This window comes from Onychostoma macrolepis, chromosome 05 (assembly GCF_012432095.1).
Source record: "Onychostoma macrolepis isolate SWU-2019 chromosome 05, ASM1243209v1, whole genome shotgun sequence".
NCBI lineage: Eukaryota > Metazoa > Chordata > Actinopteri > Cypriniformes > Cyprinidae > Onychostoma > Onychostoma macrolepis.
In genome coordinates this window covers 34,964,404-34,982,344 of record NC_081159.1, presented here as the reverse complement: position 1 = coordinate 34,982,344, position 17,941 = coordinate 34,964,404, and the positions used below count along the sequence as shown (strand labels likewise).

The 17,941-nt window shown below is 37.1% G+C and overlaps 1 protein-coding gene across 3 annotated transcripts in view; it reads right to left on the bottom strand.

Moving 5' to 3' along the window:
* fsd1l (fibronectin type III and SPRY domain containing 1-like) overlaps positions 1–17,941 on the bottom strand; it is a 39,614-nt gene that overhangs the window by 18,107 nt on the left and 3,566 nt on the right. For all 3 annotated transcript variants that reach the window (XM_058775874.1, XM_058775875.1, XM_058775876.1), the window contains exons 2-5: positions 11,349–11,444; positions 10,693–10,824; positions 6,049–6,150; positions 5,573–5,595 (exon numbers count right to left, since the gene is read on the bottom strand). In XM_058775874.1, the coding sequence (XP_058631857.1) occupies positions 5,573–5,595; positions 6,049–6,150; positions 10,693–10,824; positions 11,349–11,444 (353 nt within the window). The remainder of the gene's footprint in view (positions 1–5,572; positions 5,596–6,048; positions 6,151–10,692; positions 10,825–11,348; positions 11,445–17,941) is intronic.

Genomic DNA, 17,941 nt, shown 5'->3' with positions numbered 1-17,941 from the left:
TAAAAAACAAGTAATTGGAGCATTTCTTCACTTCTAAATTTTCTTTGCTTTTTAACATTAGAGAACATACTGACCAACATACAGAACAAATAAATACATTTTAATATATATGGATATAATGCAACATTTACTTTTAGCCCTCTGCCTTTAATCAAGTTTGCTTTTTGGTGAAAAGTTTGTGCACCTTTGGTTTACAGCATACATTTAGTTTTTTTACTTCTGGCGACCGTTGGTAATTATCATGATAAACAACGTGTAAGAATAGGCCAATGGAAAAATCCCGAGGTGGTGCTAACATACTGGTTGGCCTACAAAAATGTCATCGCTGCAGCACTCTATGACCTATGTTCATGTTATTTTCACATTTTTAAGTACTCTGCGACATTTGGATCCCACTGATCAAGTGATTCATATTTGTGCTTCAGATCTCTGCGGCAGTTACAAACTGTATAACTTTCCTTGCATTTTACAAACCTTCGCAGAAAAAAAACTACTTATTTGCATGCTTCAGAGTCACTATATTTCATAAATCCATAAGCAGTGTGTATTCATTTCACTTCCCGTATTACAGCCTTCACATAGGTTGGGGTCTATGGAAATTATTTACCAATGTGGTGTAAGTAAGGTCTTCACCCTCAACAAATTATTTCATGAGAATCAAATTTGTAGTAGTTCCAAAAATTATCCCATTATAAATATATATATATATATATATTATACCTTTATATATATATATATATATATATATATATATATATATATTAGGGCTGCAACTAACGATTATCTTAATAATCGATTAATCTGTCGATTAATTTTTCGATTAATCGATGAATCGGATTTTAAAAAGAAAAGAAAAGCATTCATTTCCAACCCTTTATTCAAAAACAGAACTAAAATCTTTAGAAAATGCACAAACATGTTGCTCCTTGAACATCCCTGAGCGGTTATAATAATAATAAAATAAAATAAAATGGACTAACACAAAAACATTATCCTTTACTAACATAGTGTTTGAGTAAAGAAAACGCTGTACTATTCAAACACCAATTATTTATTCACCCTTGCATTGCGAAAAAGCAGAGATCTCATCTTCTCCAGGCTGTGCGCGGTGAGTCAATCTGAACGGAGGCGGGGTGAAGTTACGAGGTCTCGCTGAGAGCTCGATGATCCAATGGCGTTACGAAGTTTTACTGACAAGTTATTTTAATGCTTATCATTGGTTTACTATTTTTAAAACTCTCTGATTTAAAATAATAAAAACCAATTATAAGCGACTCAAGTTTGGATAATTTTTCACAGCACCTGACTGGGCTAGGGTATGGCAACTGCCATACTCTGCCATACGCAAACGCCGCCCCTGCTCCCACACCTTGATGACTTGGGTCGCACTGATTTCTCTGCCTCCGCTATGTATCTTTCCTCTACCGCCGCTCTTTTTGTTTTTTTTTTTTTAATAATCAAACGTCTCCGCGTCGCGCGACACAACGAATCGATTATGAAATTCGTTGCCAACGCTTTTAGTAATCGATTTTTATCGATTTAATCGATTCGTTGTTGCAGCCCTAATATATATTTATTTATTTATTTATTTTTGTTATTAAAGACTATGGCAGTTTCCCACGCCAAATAACTAAAGCTACTCACATCCTGCTCATGCCTCGCTCATGCAGTGTGAAACAGGTGCTGGATAGCAGTAAAATATAGTCTGTTAGCAGATTTTATTTCATTCATCTTACTCATTTTAGCACACCATAGTTTAGTTGACATCCCCATTGCATAAATGAATAATTTCATCACAATTTAGAACTGTGTAATAAGCCTTACCACTTCCAATAATCAGGCTGTATTAGATTAAATCCCAATGAATGTAAAGCTACAGCAGATAGGCTATATATACATACATATTTTTTCATCTTGAAGGAGAGTCTCTGATTACAAAGCATTGAGGCTGATTACACACACACAAACGGTATACACATAATGTGTATGGCAGAGGTGTAGATCTTATTTATGTTGCTGTATTTAATGCTACCCCTTCACTAGCAGGTAAGCTTATTGCTACTAAGTGTCTGAGGACCAACTGTGAACACAAAACGACAGTGTACATCCTATAGATATTCAGTGCATACATCACAAATAAAGCATGGCTAAAGTGTCTGGATGACCTACTTAAAGGCACATAGACCAACCTAGAGTCAGACACCTGCACACACACACACACACGGGTTGATCAACAGTGCAAAACAAACAATTTGAATGTATGTGTCATGCAGTGGTCAAACAAACCACATACAGAGAGTGGAACATATACTGTACCTATCTTTGATCTGTTTGGCAGCCTTGAGGATGAAGATAAAGAGAGGAAAAAAGAGCAGGTCGTTAGTATCGCCATGCAGGTGAAGTGTAAGCATGCAATTCGACTGGATATACATAACCACAGAAACGCACACACAGAGGGTAAATCATAAAGCACAGGATGATGAGCAGTTTATCAGATTGTTTTTATATACACATTAGTTTTTAATAGATTCACGTTTAATTAACAGATCATAGAAATATAAACTTCTGTTTTTCATTAGCATTACTTAGGTGAAAAATCAAGTTCCAGACAATAAGTAGGATTAGTATGTGTAGTTCTTGTTTAATTCTTGGCATTCTTTGCTTGCAGTTTTTAAATGAGCCACAGAAAATTAAATGGAAATTTGAAAAGACAACAAACCCAGCATTTTAATAAATTAAATAAATGATGCCTTAAGTTGCAAGTATCCTTTATCAAAAACATCAAACATCTACCTTTGTGAATTCCCCCTCATCTGTAATGTGCAGCGCATTATTAGCAAACTCCAAAAGTTCCTCTGCACTCTCTAATGCATTGGTGCTTTGGGTCAGCTGGTTCTGAAGAAGAGACAAAGGTTGATCATTATAAGTGTTTTTGAAATGATTTGTGTTAGCTGAATATATCTGGGCTTATTTTTCTAATTCAGAGAGTGTAATCTTTTCTATACAAAGCTTCCACTAAAATAATTAAAACTGGAAAGAAAATTAATAGAAACTAGACAGATATTTTTAAAAGCAAGTTTTGCACCAACAAAAAATGCTCCAAAAAGCCCAGCAGCGGTGTTCCTGGGATGGTACTCATCATTCTTCTTCCTCCAAACACGTTTAGTGGAATTATGACCAAAAGTTCTATTTTGGTCTCATCTGACCACATGACTTTCTCCCATGACTCCTCTGGATCATCCAAATGGTCATTGGCAAACTTAAGTCGGGCCTGGACATGTGCTGGTTTAAGCAGGGGAACCTTCCGTGCCATGCATGATTTCAAACCATGACGTCTTAGTGTATTACCAACAGTAACCTTGGAAACGGTGGTCCCAGCTCTTTTCAGGTCATTGACCAGCTCCTCCCGTGTAGCTCTGGGCTGATTTCTCACCTTTCTTAGGATCATTGAGACCCCACGAGGTGAGATCTTGCATGGAGCCCCAGTCCGAGGGAGATTGACAGTCATGTTTAGCTTCTTCCATTTTCTAATGATTGCTCCAACAGTGGACCTTTTTCACCAAGCTGCTTGGCAATTTCCCGTAGCCCTTTCCAGCCTTGTGGAGGTGTACAATTTTGTCTCTAGTGTCTTTGGACAGCTCTTTGGTCTTGGCCATGTTAGTAGTTGGATTCTTACTGATTGTATGGGGTGGACAGGTGTCTTTATGCAGCTAACGACCTCAAACAGGTGCATCTAATTTAGGATAATAAATGGAGTGGAGGTGGACATTTTAAAGGCAGACTAACAGGTCTTTGAGGGTCAGAATTCTAGCTGATAGACAGGTGTTCAAATACTTATTTGCAGCTGTATCATACAAATAAATAGTTAAAAATCATACATTGTGATTTCTGGATTTTTTTTTAGATTATGTCTCTCACAGTGGACATGCACCTCGATGACAATTTCAGACCCTCCATGATTTCTAAGTGGGAGAACTTGCAAAATAGCAGGGTGTTCAAATACTTATTTTCCTCACTGTATATGGGCGCTTAGTTTTTTCTTGTTTAATACACTTGGCCAAAATCTCAAATTAAGCGCTTATGCACATAATGCACAGGATATTTAAAACGTATATAGACAGCAAATAACTAATTCTTCTCCACTCTTCAAACACACAAAAACATTATCCTTTACTAACATAGTGTTTGAGTAAAGAAAACGCTGTACTATTCAAACACCAATTATTTATTCACCCTTGCATTGCGAAAAAGCAGAGATCTCATCTTCTCCAGGCTGTGCGCGGTGAGTCAATCTGAACGGAGGCGGGGTGAAGTTACGAGGTCTCGCTGAGAGCTCGATGATCCAATGGCGTTACGAAGTTTTACTGACAAGTTATTTTAATGCTTATCATTGGTTTACTATTTTTAAAACTCTCTGATTTAAAATAATAAAAACCAATTATAAGCGACTCAAGTTTGGATAATTTTTCACAGCACCTGACTGGGCTAGGGTATGGCAACTGCCATACTCTGCCATCATAACGCCGCCCTGCTCCCACACCTTGATGACTTGGGTCGCACTGATTTCTCTGCCTCCGCTATGTATCTTTCCTCTACCGCCGCTGTTTTTTTTTTTTTTTATGAGGCGCCAAACTCTGCTACCATCCGTGCGTGAGAGAGACCGAGTGTGTTCACTCCGCGCTCAACTAAAGTTTTTTTTTTTTTTTTAATAATCAAACGTCTCCGCGTCGCGCGACACAACGAATCGATTATGAAATTCGTTGCCAACGCTTTTAGTAATCGATTTTTATCGATTTAATCGATTCGTTGTTGCAGCCCTAATATATATTTATTTATTTTTTGTTATTAAAGACTATGGCAGTTTCCCACGCCAAATAACTAAAGCTACTCACATCCTGCTCATGCCTCGCTCATGCAGTGTGAAACAGGTGCTGGATAGCAGTAAAATATAGTCTGTTAGCAGATTTTATTTCATTCATCTTACTCATTTTTAGCACACCATAGTTTAGTTGACATCCCCATTGCATAAATGAATAATTTCATCACAATTTAGAACTGTGTAATAAGCCTTACCACTTCCAATAATCAGGCTGTATTAGATTAAATCCCAATGAATGTAAAGCTACAGCAGATAGGCTATATATACATACATATTTTTTTCATCTTGAAGGAGAGTCTCTGATTACAAAGCACTGAGGCTGATTACACACACACAAACGGTATACACATAATGTGTATGGCAGAGGTGTAGATCTTATTTATGTTGCTGTATTTAATGCTACCCCTTCACTAGCAGGTAAGCTTATTGCTACTAAGTGTCTGAGGACCAACTGTGAACACAAAACGACAGTGTACATCCTATAGATATTCAGTGCATACATCACAAATAAAGCATGGCTAAAGTGTCTGGATGACCTACTTAAAGGCACATAGACCAACCTAGAGTCAGACACCTGCACACACACACACACACACACACGGGTTGATCAACAGTGCAAAACAAACAATTTGAATGTATGTGTCATGCAGTGGTCAAACAAACCACATACAGAGAGTGGAACATATACTGTACCTATCTTTGATCTGTTTGGCAGCCTTGAGGATGAAGATAAAGAGAGGAAAAAAGAGCAGGTCGTTAGTATCGCCATGCAGGTGAAGTGTAAGCATGCAATTCGACTGGATATACATAACCACAGAAACGCACACACAGAGGGTAAATCATAAAGCACAGGATGATGAGCAGTTTATCAGATTGTTTTTATATACACATTAGTTTTAATAGATTCACGTTTAATTAACAGATCATAGAAATATAAACTTCTGTTTTTCATTAGCATTACTTAGGTGAAAAATCAAGTTCCAGACAATAAGTAGGATTAGTATGTGTAGTTCTTGTTTAATTCTTGGCATTCTTTGCTTGCAGTTTTTAAATGAGCCACAGAAAATTAAATGGAAATTTGAAAAGACAACAAACCCAGCATTTTAATAAATTAAATAAATGATGCCTTAAGTTGCAAGTATCCTTTATCAAAAACATCAAACATCTACCTTTGTGAATTCCCCCTCATCTGTAATGTGCAGCGCATTATTAGCAAACTCCAAAAGTTCCTCTGCACTCTCTAATGCATTGGTGCTTTGGGTCAGCTGGTTCTGAAGAAGAGACAAAGGTTGATCATTATAAGTGTTTTTGAAATGATTTGTGTTAGCTGAATATATCTGGGCTTATTTTTTCTAATTCAGAGAGTGTAATCTTTTTCTATACAAAGCTTCCACTAAAATAATTAAAACTGGAAAGAAAATTAATAGAAACTAGACAGATATTTTTAAAAGCAAGTTTTGCACCAACAAAAAAATGCTCCAAAAAAGCCCAGCAGCGGTGTTCCTGAATGAATCTGCATTTTTGAACAAATCAGTTGAGTGAATTATCCAAAGACACATTCAGTCAATTACTGAATCCATGAATTAATCTGTTTTTCAACAAATTAGTTGAGTGCATGATACAATGACTCGCCTATAAAGACCACCTACTGTATTAATGCAACTCACTGAAAAATCCTGACCATTAAGGAATCTGTTAAGACCTGAATCTACTTTGGGTGATCTGATCCCAAGTGAACAGCTGTAAACCCTTGGCAATTGCATTTGTCTCCAATGCATCTTCAGTGACCACTTATGCCTGGATTAAAGACCCATCTGATATCTGCTGAGCACTGAAACTGTCACTGTTGTTATTGAGCAAGATCAATTTCATGTTTGTGATACGAGTCATCCAGCTGTCGGTGAATGTTGTCAAGGCAGCATAAAGGTTGCTATTAAGAATTCTCAAATCCTTCAAGTGTGAGATTTAAGTGGTCTGATCCATAGATTCTTGCTTTACATTTCACTTTTACTTGCGCATAAAAATGAGTTGTAGAGAAACATGACATAACATAAAAAAGCTTTACCCTAAATGACCACTGAACTGGAAGAAATCTGCTCACTACACCAGAGGTTTGTTCAGCTCAAGCTCCCTGACCATCACACACTACCGCATTCTCATGCAAACTCCTATTTTAAAAAAACAAGGATACACAGTGTAAATTACAGATTTACTGTGCAGTGTAGGACACTTAATTGATTAAAATGGGAGTATTCGTGAAAGTGCAGAACTCGGATGGAAAGTCAATTAGCTCACATGTAAACCGACAGTAACCTGATTGACAGCTTCAGTAATTGTAACTATAGAAAATGGTTTAATGTTATCATTTTGCTCACTTTCTGTGTATAATTTATTTAAAATCTTTGTTTGTTGATGATGCAATGAGGGCCAATATGAAATCAACCTAATTCAACAATAAAAATACTGTACAGTGGTGTGAAAAACTTTTTTTCATTTTTTGCATATTTGTCACATTTGAATGATTCAGATAAATTTTTATATTACACAAAGATAAATACATAATGCAGTTTTGAAATAATGATTTCATTTATTAAGGGAAAAAAGCTGTCCAAACCTGCCTGGCCCTACGTGAAAAAGTAATTGCCCCCTAAATCTAATAACTGGTTGTGCCAGCCTTAGCAGCAACAACTACAATCAAGCGTTTGCGATAACTGGCAATGCGTCTTTCACATTGCTGTGGAGGAATTTTGGCCCACTCTTTTCAATCTCTTTGCAGAATTGTTTTAATTCAGCCACATTGGAGGGTTTTCAAGCACGAAAGGACTGTTAAAGGTCATGCCACAGCATCTCAATCGGATTTAAGTCTGGACTTCAACTTCGCCACTCCAAAACCTTAATTTTGTTTTTCTTGAGCCATTCAGAGGTGGACTTGCTGGTGTGTTTGGGATCATTGTCCTGCTGCAGAACCCAAGTGTGCTTGAGCTTGAGGTCACAAACAGATGGCCGGATATTCTCCTTCAGGATTTTCTGATAGAGTGCAGAATTCATGGTTCCATCAATTATGGCAAGTCATCCAGGTTCTGAAGCTGCAAAGCAGCCTCAGACCATCACACTAACACCACCACATTTGACTGTTGGTATGGTGCTCTTTTTATGAAATGCTGTGTTGGTTTTATGCCAGATATAACGGGACACACACCTTCCAAAAAGTTTAACTTTTGTTTCATCAGTCCACAGAATATTTGCCCAAAAGTCTTGGGGATAATGAAGATATTTTTTGGCAAATGTGAGACGAGCCTTCTTCGAGTGTTCTTTTTGGTCAGCAATGGATTTTGCCTTGGAACTCTCCCATGGATGCTGTTTTTGCCCAGTCGCTTTCTTATTGTTGAATCATGAACACTGACCTTAATTGAAACAAGTGAGGCCTGCAGTTCTTTAAATATTGTTCTGGGTTCTTTTATGACCTCCTGGATGAGTCGCCATTGCGCTCTTGGAGTAATTTTGGTAGGCCGGCCACTCCTGGGAAGGTTCACCACTGTTCCAAGTTTTCGCTGGAGTCCCAAAGCCGTAGAAATGGCTTTATAACCCTTTCCAGACTGATACATGTGAACTATTTTTTTTCTCATCTGTTCTTGAATTTCTTTAGATCGCGGCATGATGTGTTGCTCTTTAAGCATGCTACACTTTGTCAGACAGGTTCTATTTAAGTGATTTCTTGATTCAACAGGTCTGGCAGTAATCAGGCCTGAGTTTGGCTAGTGAAATTTAACTCAGCTTTCTAAAATAATGTGAAATAAAAATAACTTTATTTCGATAGTCCACTTTAGACATTCTACTAACTTTAAGTAACTTTGTAACTACATGTCAACTAATTCTCATTAATTTGCAACTACATGTCTACTAACTCTCAGTAGGGTAGGTTTAAGTAAGCTGACATACTTGCAAAGTTTCTCATAGTCAGTATGTTGTATGTTGTGGACCCATCAAAATAAAGTGTTAGAAGATATTAAGCACACAGTCTACTAATACTCTAATGACAGCTTGTTGACATTCAGTTGCAAAGTTACTTACTGTTAGTAGAATGTCTAAAGTGGACTATAGAAATAAAGTGTTACCACGTTAATTTAGTAAACATAAATAGTAAAACATATCTGCCATCACACTGGTAATCAGAATGTTTATACCAGTGCATCCTTAATATTAAATGTTCTGAAATAGGTAAAAAAGAAAAAAAGGCTATTACAATAATGGTCAATTTAGGAAGAGGAAAGCCATGTCTAGCTTTGCTTCACTGTCAATGACAAATATTAAGACAGTGGTGTATAAGATTGATTCATGTGGACAAAAAAAAAAAGTGATAAAACATATGTACAATTTGAAGAACTTTATGATTAAAATGAAAGACACACAGAAGCTACAGATAAAAAGAACCCTATAAAGGTTCCCGCAGCTGTCAGTAATGAACAACAGCCGGCGTGTTTACGTACTGTTACGCGGTTAAGGATGGGAAGGGTGCTGATGGCTAATCACTTATCTGAGCTCATTTCTCTCTCTGGTATTGTTCCTGTTCAGTGGACTTAGGCTGGGCACAATACTGCCATTACAGCACCATGACATCACCAGCCCAACCAAAGCCAACTACACACACACACACTTACCAGAAACTTAAACAAAAACACTGACTGCATGCACATGCAATCAAAGTTATGTGAAAACTAAGTCTATGATCCTGCTTGCAATATGAGAAGTGCTGGTGTTATTTTATAAGCATATACGCATAGGGCTGGGGAAAACAATGCATTAATTTCTGTGATTAATATAAGCTCCTTAAGTCTTGAAAATAATTACAAATACATCTTTCCTGAGAGCAGGCAACTGATAATGGTGTGCAGGTGTAAGTGCAGCCGGTACAATGAAACAGTGAATGGTTTATTAAATCATTAGGGATTCACGGACAGATCCTAAAGTGTTGATCCTCCTAATACTAATGCTGATCTTCACATAAAAAAAAAAAAAATAATAATAATCTAATAGTGTGACAGAGCAACAACACCTGGAATTAGTTCAAACTACACAAAGATGAAGCTAAATGTGGCATCTATTATAATTTATTATAATACGTTTACATGACGATTGTTATAAATTTATATAAATCAAAGTTATTATAAGATTAATCCGTTCTCTAATTGTCATTAATAAATGATAAACAGAAACAGTATACTACAAATAGACGACTTGTGTCTATTAAAGTCTAAAATTTCATGGATAAATGAGTGATTAAAAACCTTCAATTTAAAGGGATACTTCAGCCAAAAATGAAAATTACCCCATGATTTACTCACCCTCAAGCCATCCTAGGTGTATATGACTTTCTTCTTTCAGACAAATACAATCAGTTATATTAAAAAAATGTCCTTCCAAGCTTTATAATCCCAGTAAATGGTGGTCAAGATTTTAAAACCCCAAAAAATGCATCCATCCATCATAAAAAGTACTATACATGGTTCCAGGGGTTAATAAAGGCCTTCTGAAGTGAATCGATGCATTTGTGTAGGAAAAATTTCTATATTTAAAACTTTATAAACCGTAATCTCTAGCTTCCGCTATCTGTCATGCACACATTCACAAGAGAGTGGTGTTCATGGGGTAATTTGAATTTTTAAGAATTTTTTTTGCTTTTAAGAGCAATCGGTATTAGAATCGATATTAAACAAATATTATTTGAATTACTACTTATGTTGATTCTACATTAGTTTGGGGATTTACTACGTGTAAATACATGTGCCATTCCCAAAGTTGTTTGAGATAGTTACCTGAAGCTCATGTGATTTCCGGACTGTTTCCTGTTTGATGTTGTTTGTCATACTCTCCTTCATCTCATCCAGGATGGAGTAAAGCGTGTCAAATTCCTCCTCTAAATCCGACACCACCTGTGTGGAGTTGACCTGAAACATGACAAAATTTCAAAATGAAGGGAAACCAAAATCAGTTTACCACCGTTACTCTTAAAGTAATAAAAACTTGAAGGATTTGTTTGCCATCCCCACTCACACCACCAGCGACCTGCAGTAAAAATGTGACCTAAACTCATTCATGTTCAAAAAGGCTAGGCAACTTTCCAATGCTGCTAAAACGCTAAATCTATGGTAAATCATAGTCATCATGACATAAAAAGTTGAGATGCGTATTCATAATTATGATATAAAACATCATCAGAGATAAGAAGTTAAATTAATAGACATCATAATTATGACAAAAAGTCAAAACTATGAGAATATGGGACTCTGACATAAACTTGTTTGGTAATGACATTTGTTACTAGCCACCAGGATTAGAAATACCTCCAAGCAACTCTGGTGGTGTAAACCAGATTTGCTGCTGTATACAGTAGCTAATGTATACAGTGGAATACAGTGTTGCTGAGTTTGTATATCGTAACTTCATTTTAGAGTGCTTTTAGAGTACTCACCTGAACTTGACCCAAAGTGTGATTCAGCGTTTCAATGAAATTCTGGAGTTCTTCATTTTTGTTTGCTAATGTGGCAATTATCCTCTGTAAGGCATCCTGCAAAAAACAAACAAACAAATCATACTGATGCTCATTTAGCATTTGTCTCTTTGTTTTGTTGTATTTACTGTATCAGTCCTATTGCTTGTCATTTGTTACTTAGTGCTTATTTTATTGCTGACTATTTAATTGTCTTCAAAAATTCCTTGAGAATATTTTACCTACATTAGTTAGCCTTTTATTCATGTTCCACATGATACTAAAATTGGCATCAAGAATTGTGAGATTGCTCAGATATCTAAATACCAGATGACTATCACGATTAAAGATTCTGACTACAGAATCAGCCATATTGTTCATGCACCAATAAGGGCGTAGAACAGTGCCAATTACAGTGCCATGAAACAACATGAAACAAATTTTAATATTACACAAAGATAATGCAAGTAAATACAAAATACAGTTTTTAAATGATGATTTCATTTATTAAGGGAAAAAAGCTGTCCAAACCTACCTGGCCCTACGTGAAAAATTAATTGCCCCCTCCTGTTAAATCATGAAAGATCTGTGATTAATCACATTATTTTAGAAAGCTGAGTTAAATTTCACTAACCAAACCCAAGCCTGATTACTGCCAGATCTGTTGAATCAAGAAATCACTTAAATAGAACCTGTCTGACAAAGTGAAGCATGCTTAAAGAGCAACACATCATGCCGCGATCTAAAGAAATTCAAGAACAGGTGAAAAACAAAATAGTTGACATGTATAAGTCTGGAAAGGGTTATAAAGCCATTTCTAAGGCTTTAGGACTCCAGCGAACCACAGTCAGAGCCATTATCCACAAATGGAGAAAACTTGTAACAGTGGTGAACCTCGCCAGGAGTTGCTGGCCTACCAAAATTACTCCAAGAGCACAACGACAACTCATCCAGGAGGTCATAAAAGAACCCAGAACAACATCTAAAGAAATGCAAGCCTCACTTGTCTCAATTAAGGTCAGTGTTCATGATTCAACAATAAGAAAGAGACTGGGCAAAAACAGCATCCATGGGAGAGTTCCAAGTAAGGCTGCACGATATATCGTTTCAGCATCGATATCGCGATGTGCGCATCCACGATAGTCACATCGTAGGATGCGTGATGTTTAGTAGGCCTATACTGATCGTTATATTTATACTGATTGTTATCTTTGCTCACACACAGACACTGCGTCTACACAAGACGCGACAGCTGTACAGAGATATCCATTTTTAAATAAATTTAGTAGCAGAGCTACTGCAAGTGATTTTCAGCGCTGGAAATCCATTTATCCTTTGTTGAAACTTCCGCGTCATCGAGGAGAGCGCAGTTCACGGTTGCTTAGCAATGGCAGATGCCACGAAAGTGCAAGCTCCCGAGCACTTTGGAAGGAAGGAGAATGCGGTGCGGCTGGCGTTTTCCACGTGTTTTTAGGCAAGCCATGTGAACGGCCCCAAAGTCTGTCTGCACTGGACACGACAAAGCGACTCTGTGTCAGTACGTCATAAATAGAACGAGGCAGCATCAGTTTACTCGCAGGGATTTGTCATGTCGTGCCGCATCCAGTGTAGTCAGTCACACAGCATCACTGATTAAAATGGGTTCTATTGTATTTTGTTGCGTCCTGAATACTGTTAGACTTGCCTTAAAAATAGAAAGTCTATTTCATTTGTATCTTTGTTCTATTATATTTATCTATGCTTGTAATTTATTTCCTAATCTGATTTACTCACCTACAAAATCACCCCAATCATCGATTTTTTTTTTCTTTCCAAATAGAGCTATTTAAGTCATCTGGTGATTTTTTTTATCGCAATATATATCGTAGAAAAACTAAATATCGCGATGTGAATTTTTTTCCAGTATCGTGCAGCCCTAGTTCCAAGGCAAAATCCATTGCTGACCAAAAAGAACACAAAGGCTCGCCTTACATTTGCCAAAAAATATCTTGATTATCCCCAAAACTTTTGGACAAATATTCTGTGGACTGATGAGACAAAAGTTGAACTTTTTGGAAGGTGCATGTCCCGTTATATCTGGCGTAAAACCAACACAGCATTTCATAAAAAGAACATCATACCAGCAGTCAAATGTGGTGGTGTTAGTGTGATGGTCTGAGGCTGCTTTGCAGTTTCAGAACCTGGATGACTTGCCATAATTGATGGAACCATGAATTCTACACTCTATCAGAAAATCCTGAAGGAGAATGTCCGGCCATCAGTTTGTAAGCACTTGGGTTATGCAGCAGGACATGGATCCCAAACACACCAGCAAGTCCACCTCTGAATGGCTCAAGAAAAAAAAATTAAGGTTTTGGAGTGGCCAAGTCAAAGCCCGGACTTAAATCCAATTGAGATGCTGTGGCATGACCTTAAACAGTCCTTTCATGCTTGAAAACCCTTCAGTGTGGCTGAATTAAAACAATTCTGCAAAGAAGAGTGGGCCAAAATTCCTCCACAGTGATGTGAAAGACACATTAGCAGTTCTTGCAAATGCTTGATTGTAGTTGTTGCTGCAAAGGGTGGCACAACCAGTTATTAGATTTAGGGGGCCAGGTAGGTTTGGACAGCTTTTTTCGCTTAATAAATGAAATCATTATTTCAAGACTGCATTTTGTATTTAATCTGGTTATCTTTGTGTAATTAAAATTTGTTTGATGATCTGAATCATTCAAGTGTGACAAATATACAAAAATTAAAAAACAGGAAAGGGGCAAAAACTTTTTCTCATTACTGTATGTTGCTAAACTGCCAATTTAAAACCGTGATAACCCATTATTCTTTTGTGTGAACACTGTCTCACATCTTTCTACTTGCATGACACAAGTCTTGACAAGGTCTCACATTGCCTGGACAATGCCTTGCAATGTGGACAGCTTTTTAACATGCATTGCACTTCTTGAACCTCCAACTCTCTTATTTCCAGTTCCAGCCCCTCTTGTTTGCACTGGTGCTATGGAGAACCTCTGAGAATTTTGCCTCTGACCTTTCTTGCAGTTATTGCAAGGTCCTTTTTTGAACATTTTGTTTATTGGTTTTTTTTTTTTTTTAAGTTAAACACAACATACAAAATACACTGCCCTATAACATGCCCCAGACCTCCAAGTGCAACAAATAAGCGGTAAATAAAATTAAACAAGAAAACATAAGGCTCATCCATACATTTTCAATCTCTTTCATGTTCTCTGTAAGTCAAAAGCACACTACTTTTGTGTTATACTTGTAAACAGAATACCTTGTAATGTAAATCTGATTTAATGAAATTGTGCTATTTCAGTTATCAAGTCTAATGACCAAAGGATACGTTGCTTGTCCGCATTTATTTGATGGCACATCAATCTCAAGCTAATTGTATCCCATATCACATAACTGCATTATCCAAAATAAATCTATTAAATCTATTTTAAAATTGTATATATTTAAAAAAATAAATATTTAAAATATATTTTAAAACATATAAATTCACATATTCCTATTCATATGCCTTTGCTATAGCTGTGCTATTATAAAGCAGAGGAATTTTGACCTATTTAATATATATTCATCTCTGTCCTCTAAGGCTTGTTCACTGTGTCCCATATGGCAACTCATGTGGAAACTTCTCAGATGCTCTACTTGAGGAATAACACTGGTTTTTATTTGCTATGCAATACATAAATACAATAAAGATCGTCTTTAAAAACCAATACCACCAAACGGAGATCAATAAACCCTGACAGAATTGACAAATTTGGATACCAGGTCAATAACTGCCACCACAGACAGGGAGCCATAAGAGATGGGAGTTGGTCATTTGAAGTGTGCAGCACAGATGTATTATTTTATCTGATTGCTCTCTAGTGAGTGCCACCGCTGCAGGTTTCTATGACATGGCTATATGCAAAGATAATCAAATTTCAGTGGAGGGACAATCCTCTGGTCAAAGGAGGAAAATAAGTGAAAAGAAGAAGCTTGTGATCCAGTAACTTTGTGGATCAGGTAAGTCGCTGTAATTCAGAGCAGCTTAAAGGGGACCTATTATGCAAAATTCACTTTTCCTCTCACTCCTTTTTTATTCCCCATAAATCAGGTGTCGCAGAACAAGGCTTCGTTTGCAGAATCTATACAAAGTGACGTCACAAAGACCCACACACAACTGTTGACGGACAATGCCCTATTAGCACAGAGAACTTAGTTTAGTACTAGACTAGTACTAGACTACTAGTACTAGTACAGGACTAGATCTGCTAAGCACGCTGCTGCTGCTGCAGAGCAAGTATGTACTTGCTACTGTTAATTCATTTACAGACAAGCTGTTGTGAGAATGTAAGAAATGCTGTATGAATAGCCATGCATAAATCCTGTATCAGATCTAGACAGGTGGAGCTGGGGGAGGTAGAGGGTTGCTGCAGGACCAGCTTACAGTGAGCACTGAACCTGACTAAAAAGCTATTTTAATTAAATCAGAATCTCCACATATTTCTAATTAAGTCAGAATCTCCACAAATTAGAATGTGGTATTGTGGTATGGTCCGAAATTTTCACAGGTTGAAAAATAAATACGACCTCACGTTGTGTCAATCATGTTTACACACTGCCTCCAAAACTTTCGTCCGTCATAAAAAAATTTGGATTGCGTTCGATTTTCTTTGTTTTTCACATCCAGCAAGCATTTTGGCGATTGTAAAGTTCATCCACTTCATCTCGAAGCACAAAGCACTGGAAAGATCCTTGCACACTGAGTTCACAGAAACTGGTGGTCTTCTTTTTAATATGTGGCTCTATCACAAGCAAAGCATCAAACTGAGCCACTGACATTCGGAAGTAAACTTTGAATCACCCGTGATAATCCCACTGCTCCTTAATAAGGAAGGGGGACTCTCTTTCCTCTCTATATCTCAGGATTGGATGGACCCAATATTTTCTTATTTTCTTCTACTTTTTAAGAAGCAAGAGGACAACAAAATCATCCTCTCTGCTTGAAGACTACATATAGTACTGTTTTGCGAATTTTATCGCAACAGATTAATTAACACGCAATATGCAAGGTTTCTGTGCATGATAACATTTTTAGGATCACGAATACGAAAAAATGCATGAGAAAATTTCAGACTCAGTGTGCAAAGACCTTCACAGTGTACTTACACAAGAAAATAACTTTGATATAATATAGGTCATGGTTATCTTAGGGTTACTAAGTTATTATAATAAGTACACTGATGTAGAACAGGACTGTTAAATAAAGTGCAACCACTGTATTAGCATTTGTGAGATTCTGTGAGTTTCAGTTTGTGACCCTGGCTTTTTTTAATATTTTAATACAGTCATTCCAATTTAGAAAGTGTCACTACCTAGACTATGGTCTCTTTAGAGATGTTAAAGGACATGTGCTTCACATCCTCACTGAGGGCTATAAGCCTGCTAATGATGAAATCCTAGAACCTCATCACACTTGGCTGCAAACCACCCAAGTGCATGCTAAGCCATAAGGACAGCATCATCGACAAATAGCAGCTCAACAACATCCAGAGCCTTCTAGAATCTTAAGGTGAATATAATCCACCCCCTGCACCTTGCCACTCTTTTAAATTTTTAACTACCTCAGCAACTTCAGCCAAGGAAATGGGCAATAACTGCCCTGGGTCTTCCATCCCAATCTTAGTGTATGTATCAAATCAAACACACAGCCTTTCAAAGTATTCTCTGTTTGATAGTGTTTGCACTACTTCTCTCCAGAAGTTATGACCAATTAAAATAAACCTATTTTCTGCTCCTGGAGACCCACTGAGTTTAGCTCCAACCTTAATCAAACACACCTGAACCATTTAAACAAGGTCTTTAGGATCACTTGAAAATTTGAGGTTGGTATTAAACCTTGTAGGGCAATAGCTCTCCAGGAGCAGGGTTGAAAATCCCTGCCGTATTCTTTGAATTTGAGCCATCTGATGTTTTGCCACAGCCTTTTTGAGGCCAACCACAAGGCCAATCTGGGAGTCCTGTGGGTTAACCAATCAGAGACATTCTGTAGATGTTTGCAAAAGATGTTTTTTAAGATCCACAAGAAAAGGCACAAACTATCTGTAGTGACAAATGACCATTTTGTCCCTTAGAGGTGGTGTATTTCATTATTAATGTATCAAAGCATTAATGAATGCAGTGTTAAAAGTTGATGCTGTGTGACCCTCATGGAGGACGAGCTGAGCTATACTGTTTCATGTCTCTGTTGTTTTCTGTCAAGCAATAGCAATTATACGCATACGTACAAGCATACGCATATCATATGCATTTGGAACAACATGAGGGTGAATAAATAATGACAGAATTTTCATGGAATTTAGGGAAGAATGTTAAACAGAAATGTAACTAGTACTTTTAAAGTTGTTGTTGCTTCTGCTGTATACCTGTACCCTACCAACACTGAATTATTGATACTACATCCACAGGTTTCTGTATAAAATTCCTAGTGCTTGCAGGAGTGGCTGGTCGAAGAAACCTAATATGCATGAATAACAGAGAGGAGTAAATGCTTATCAGATCAGATGCTGTGAGAAAGAAGC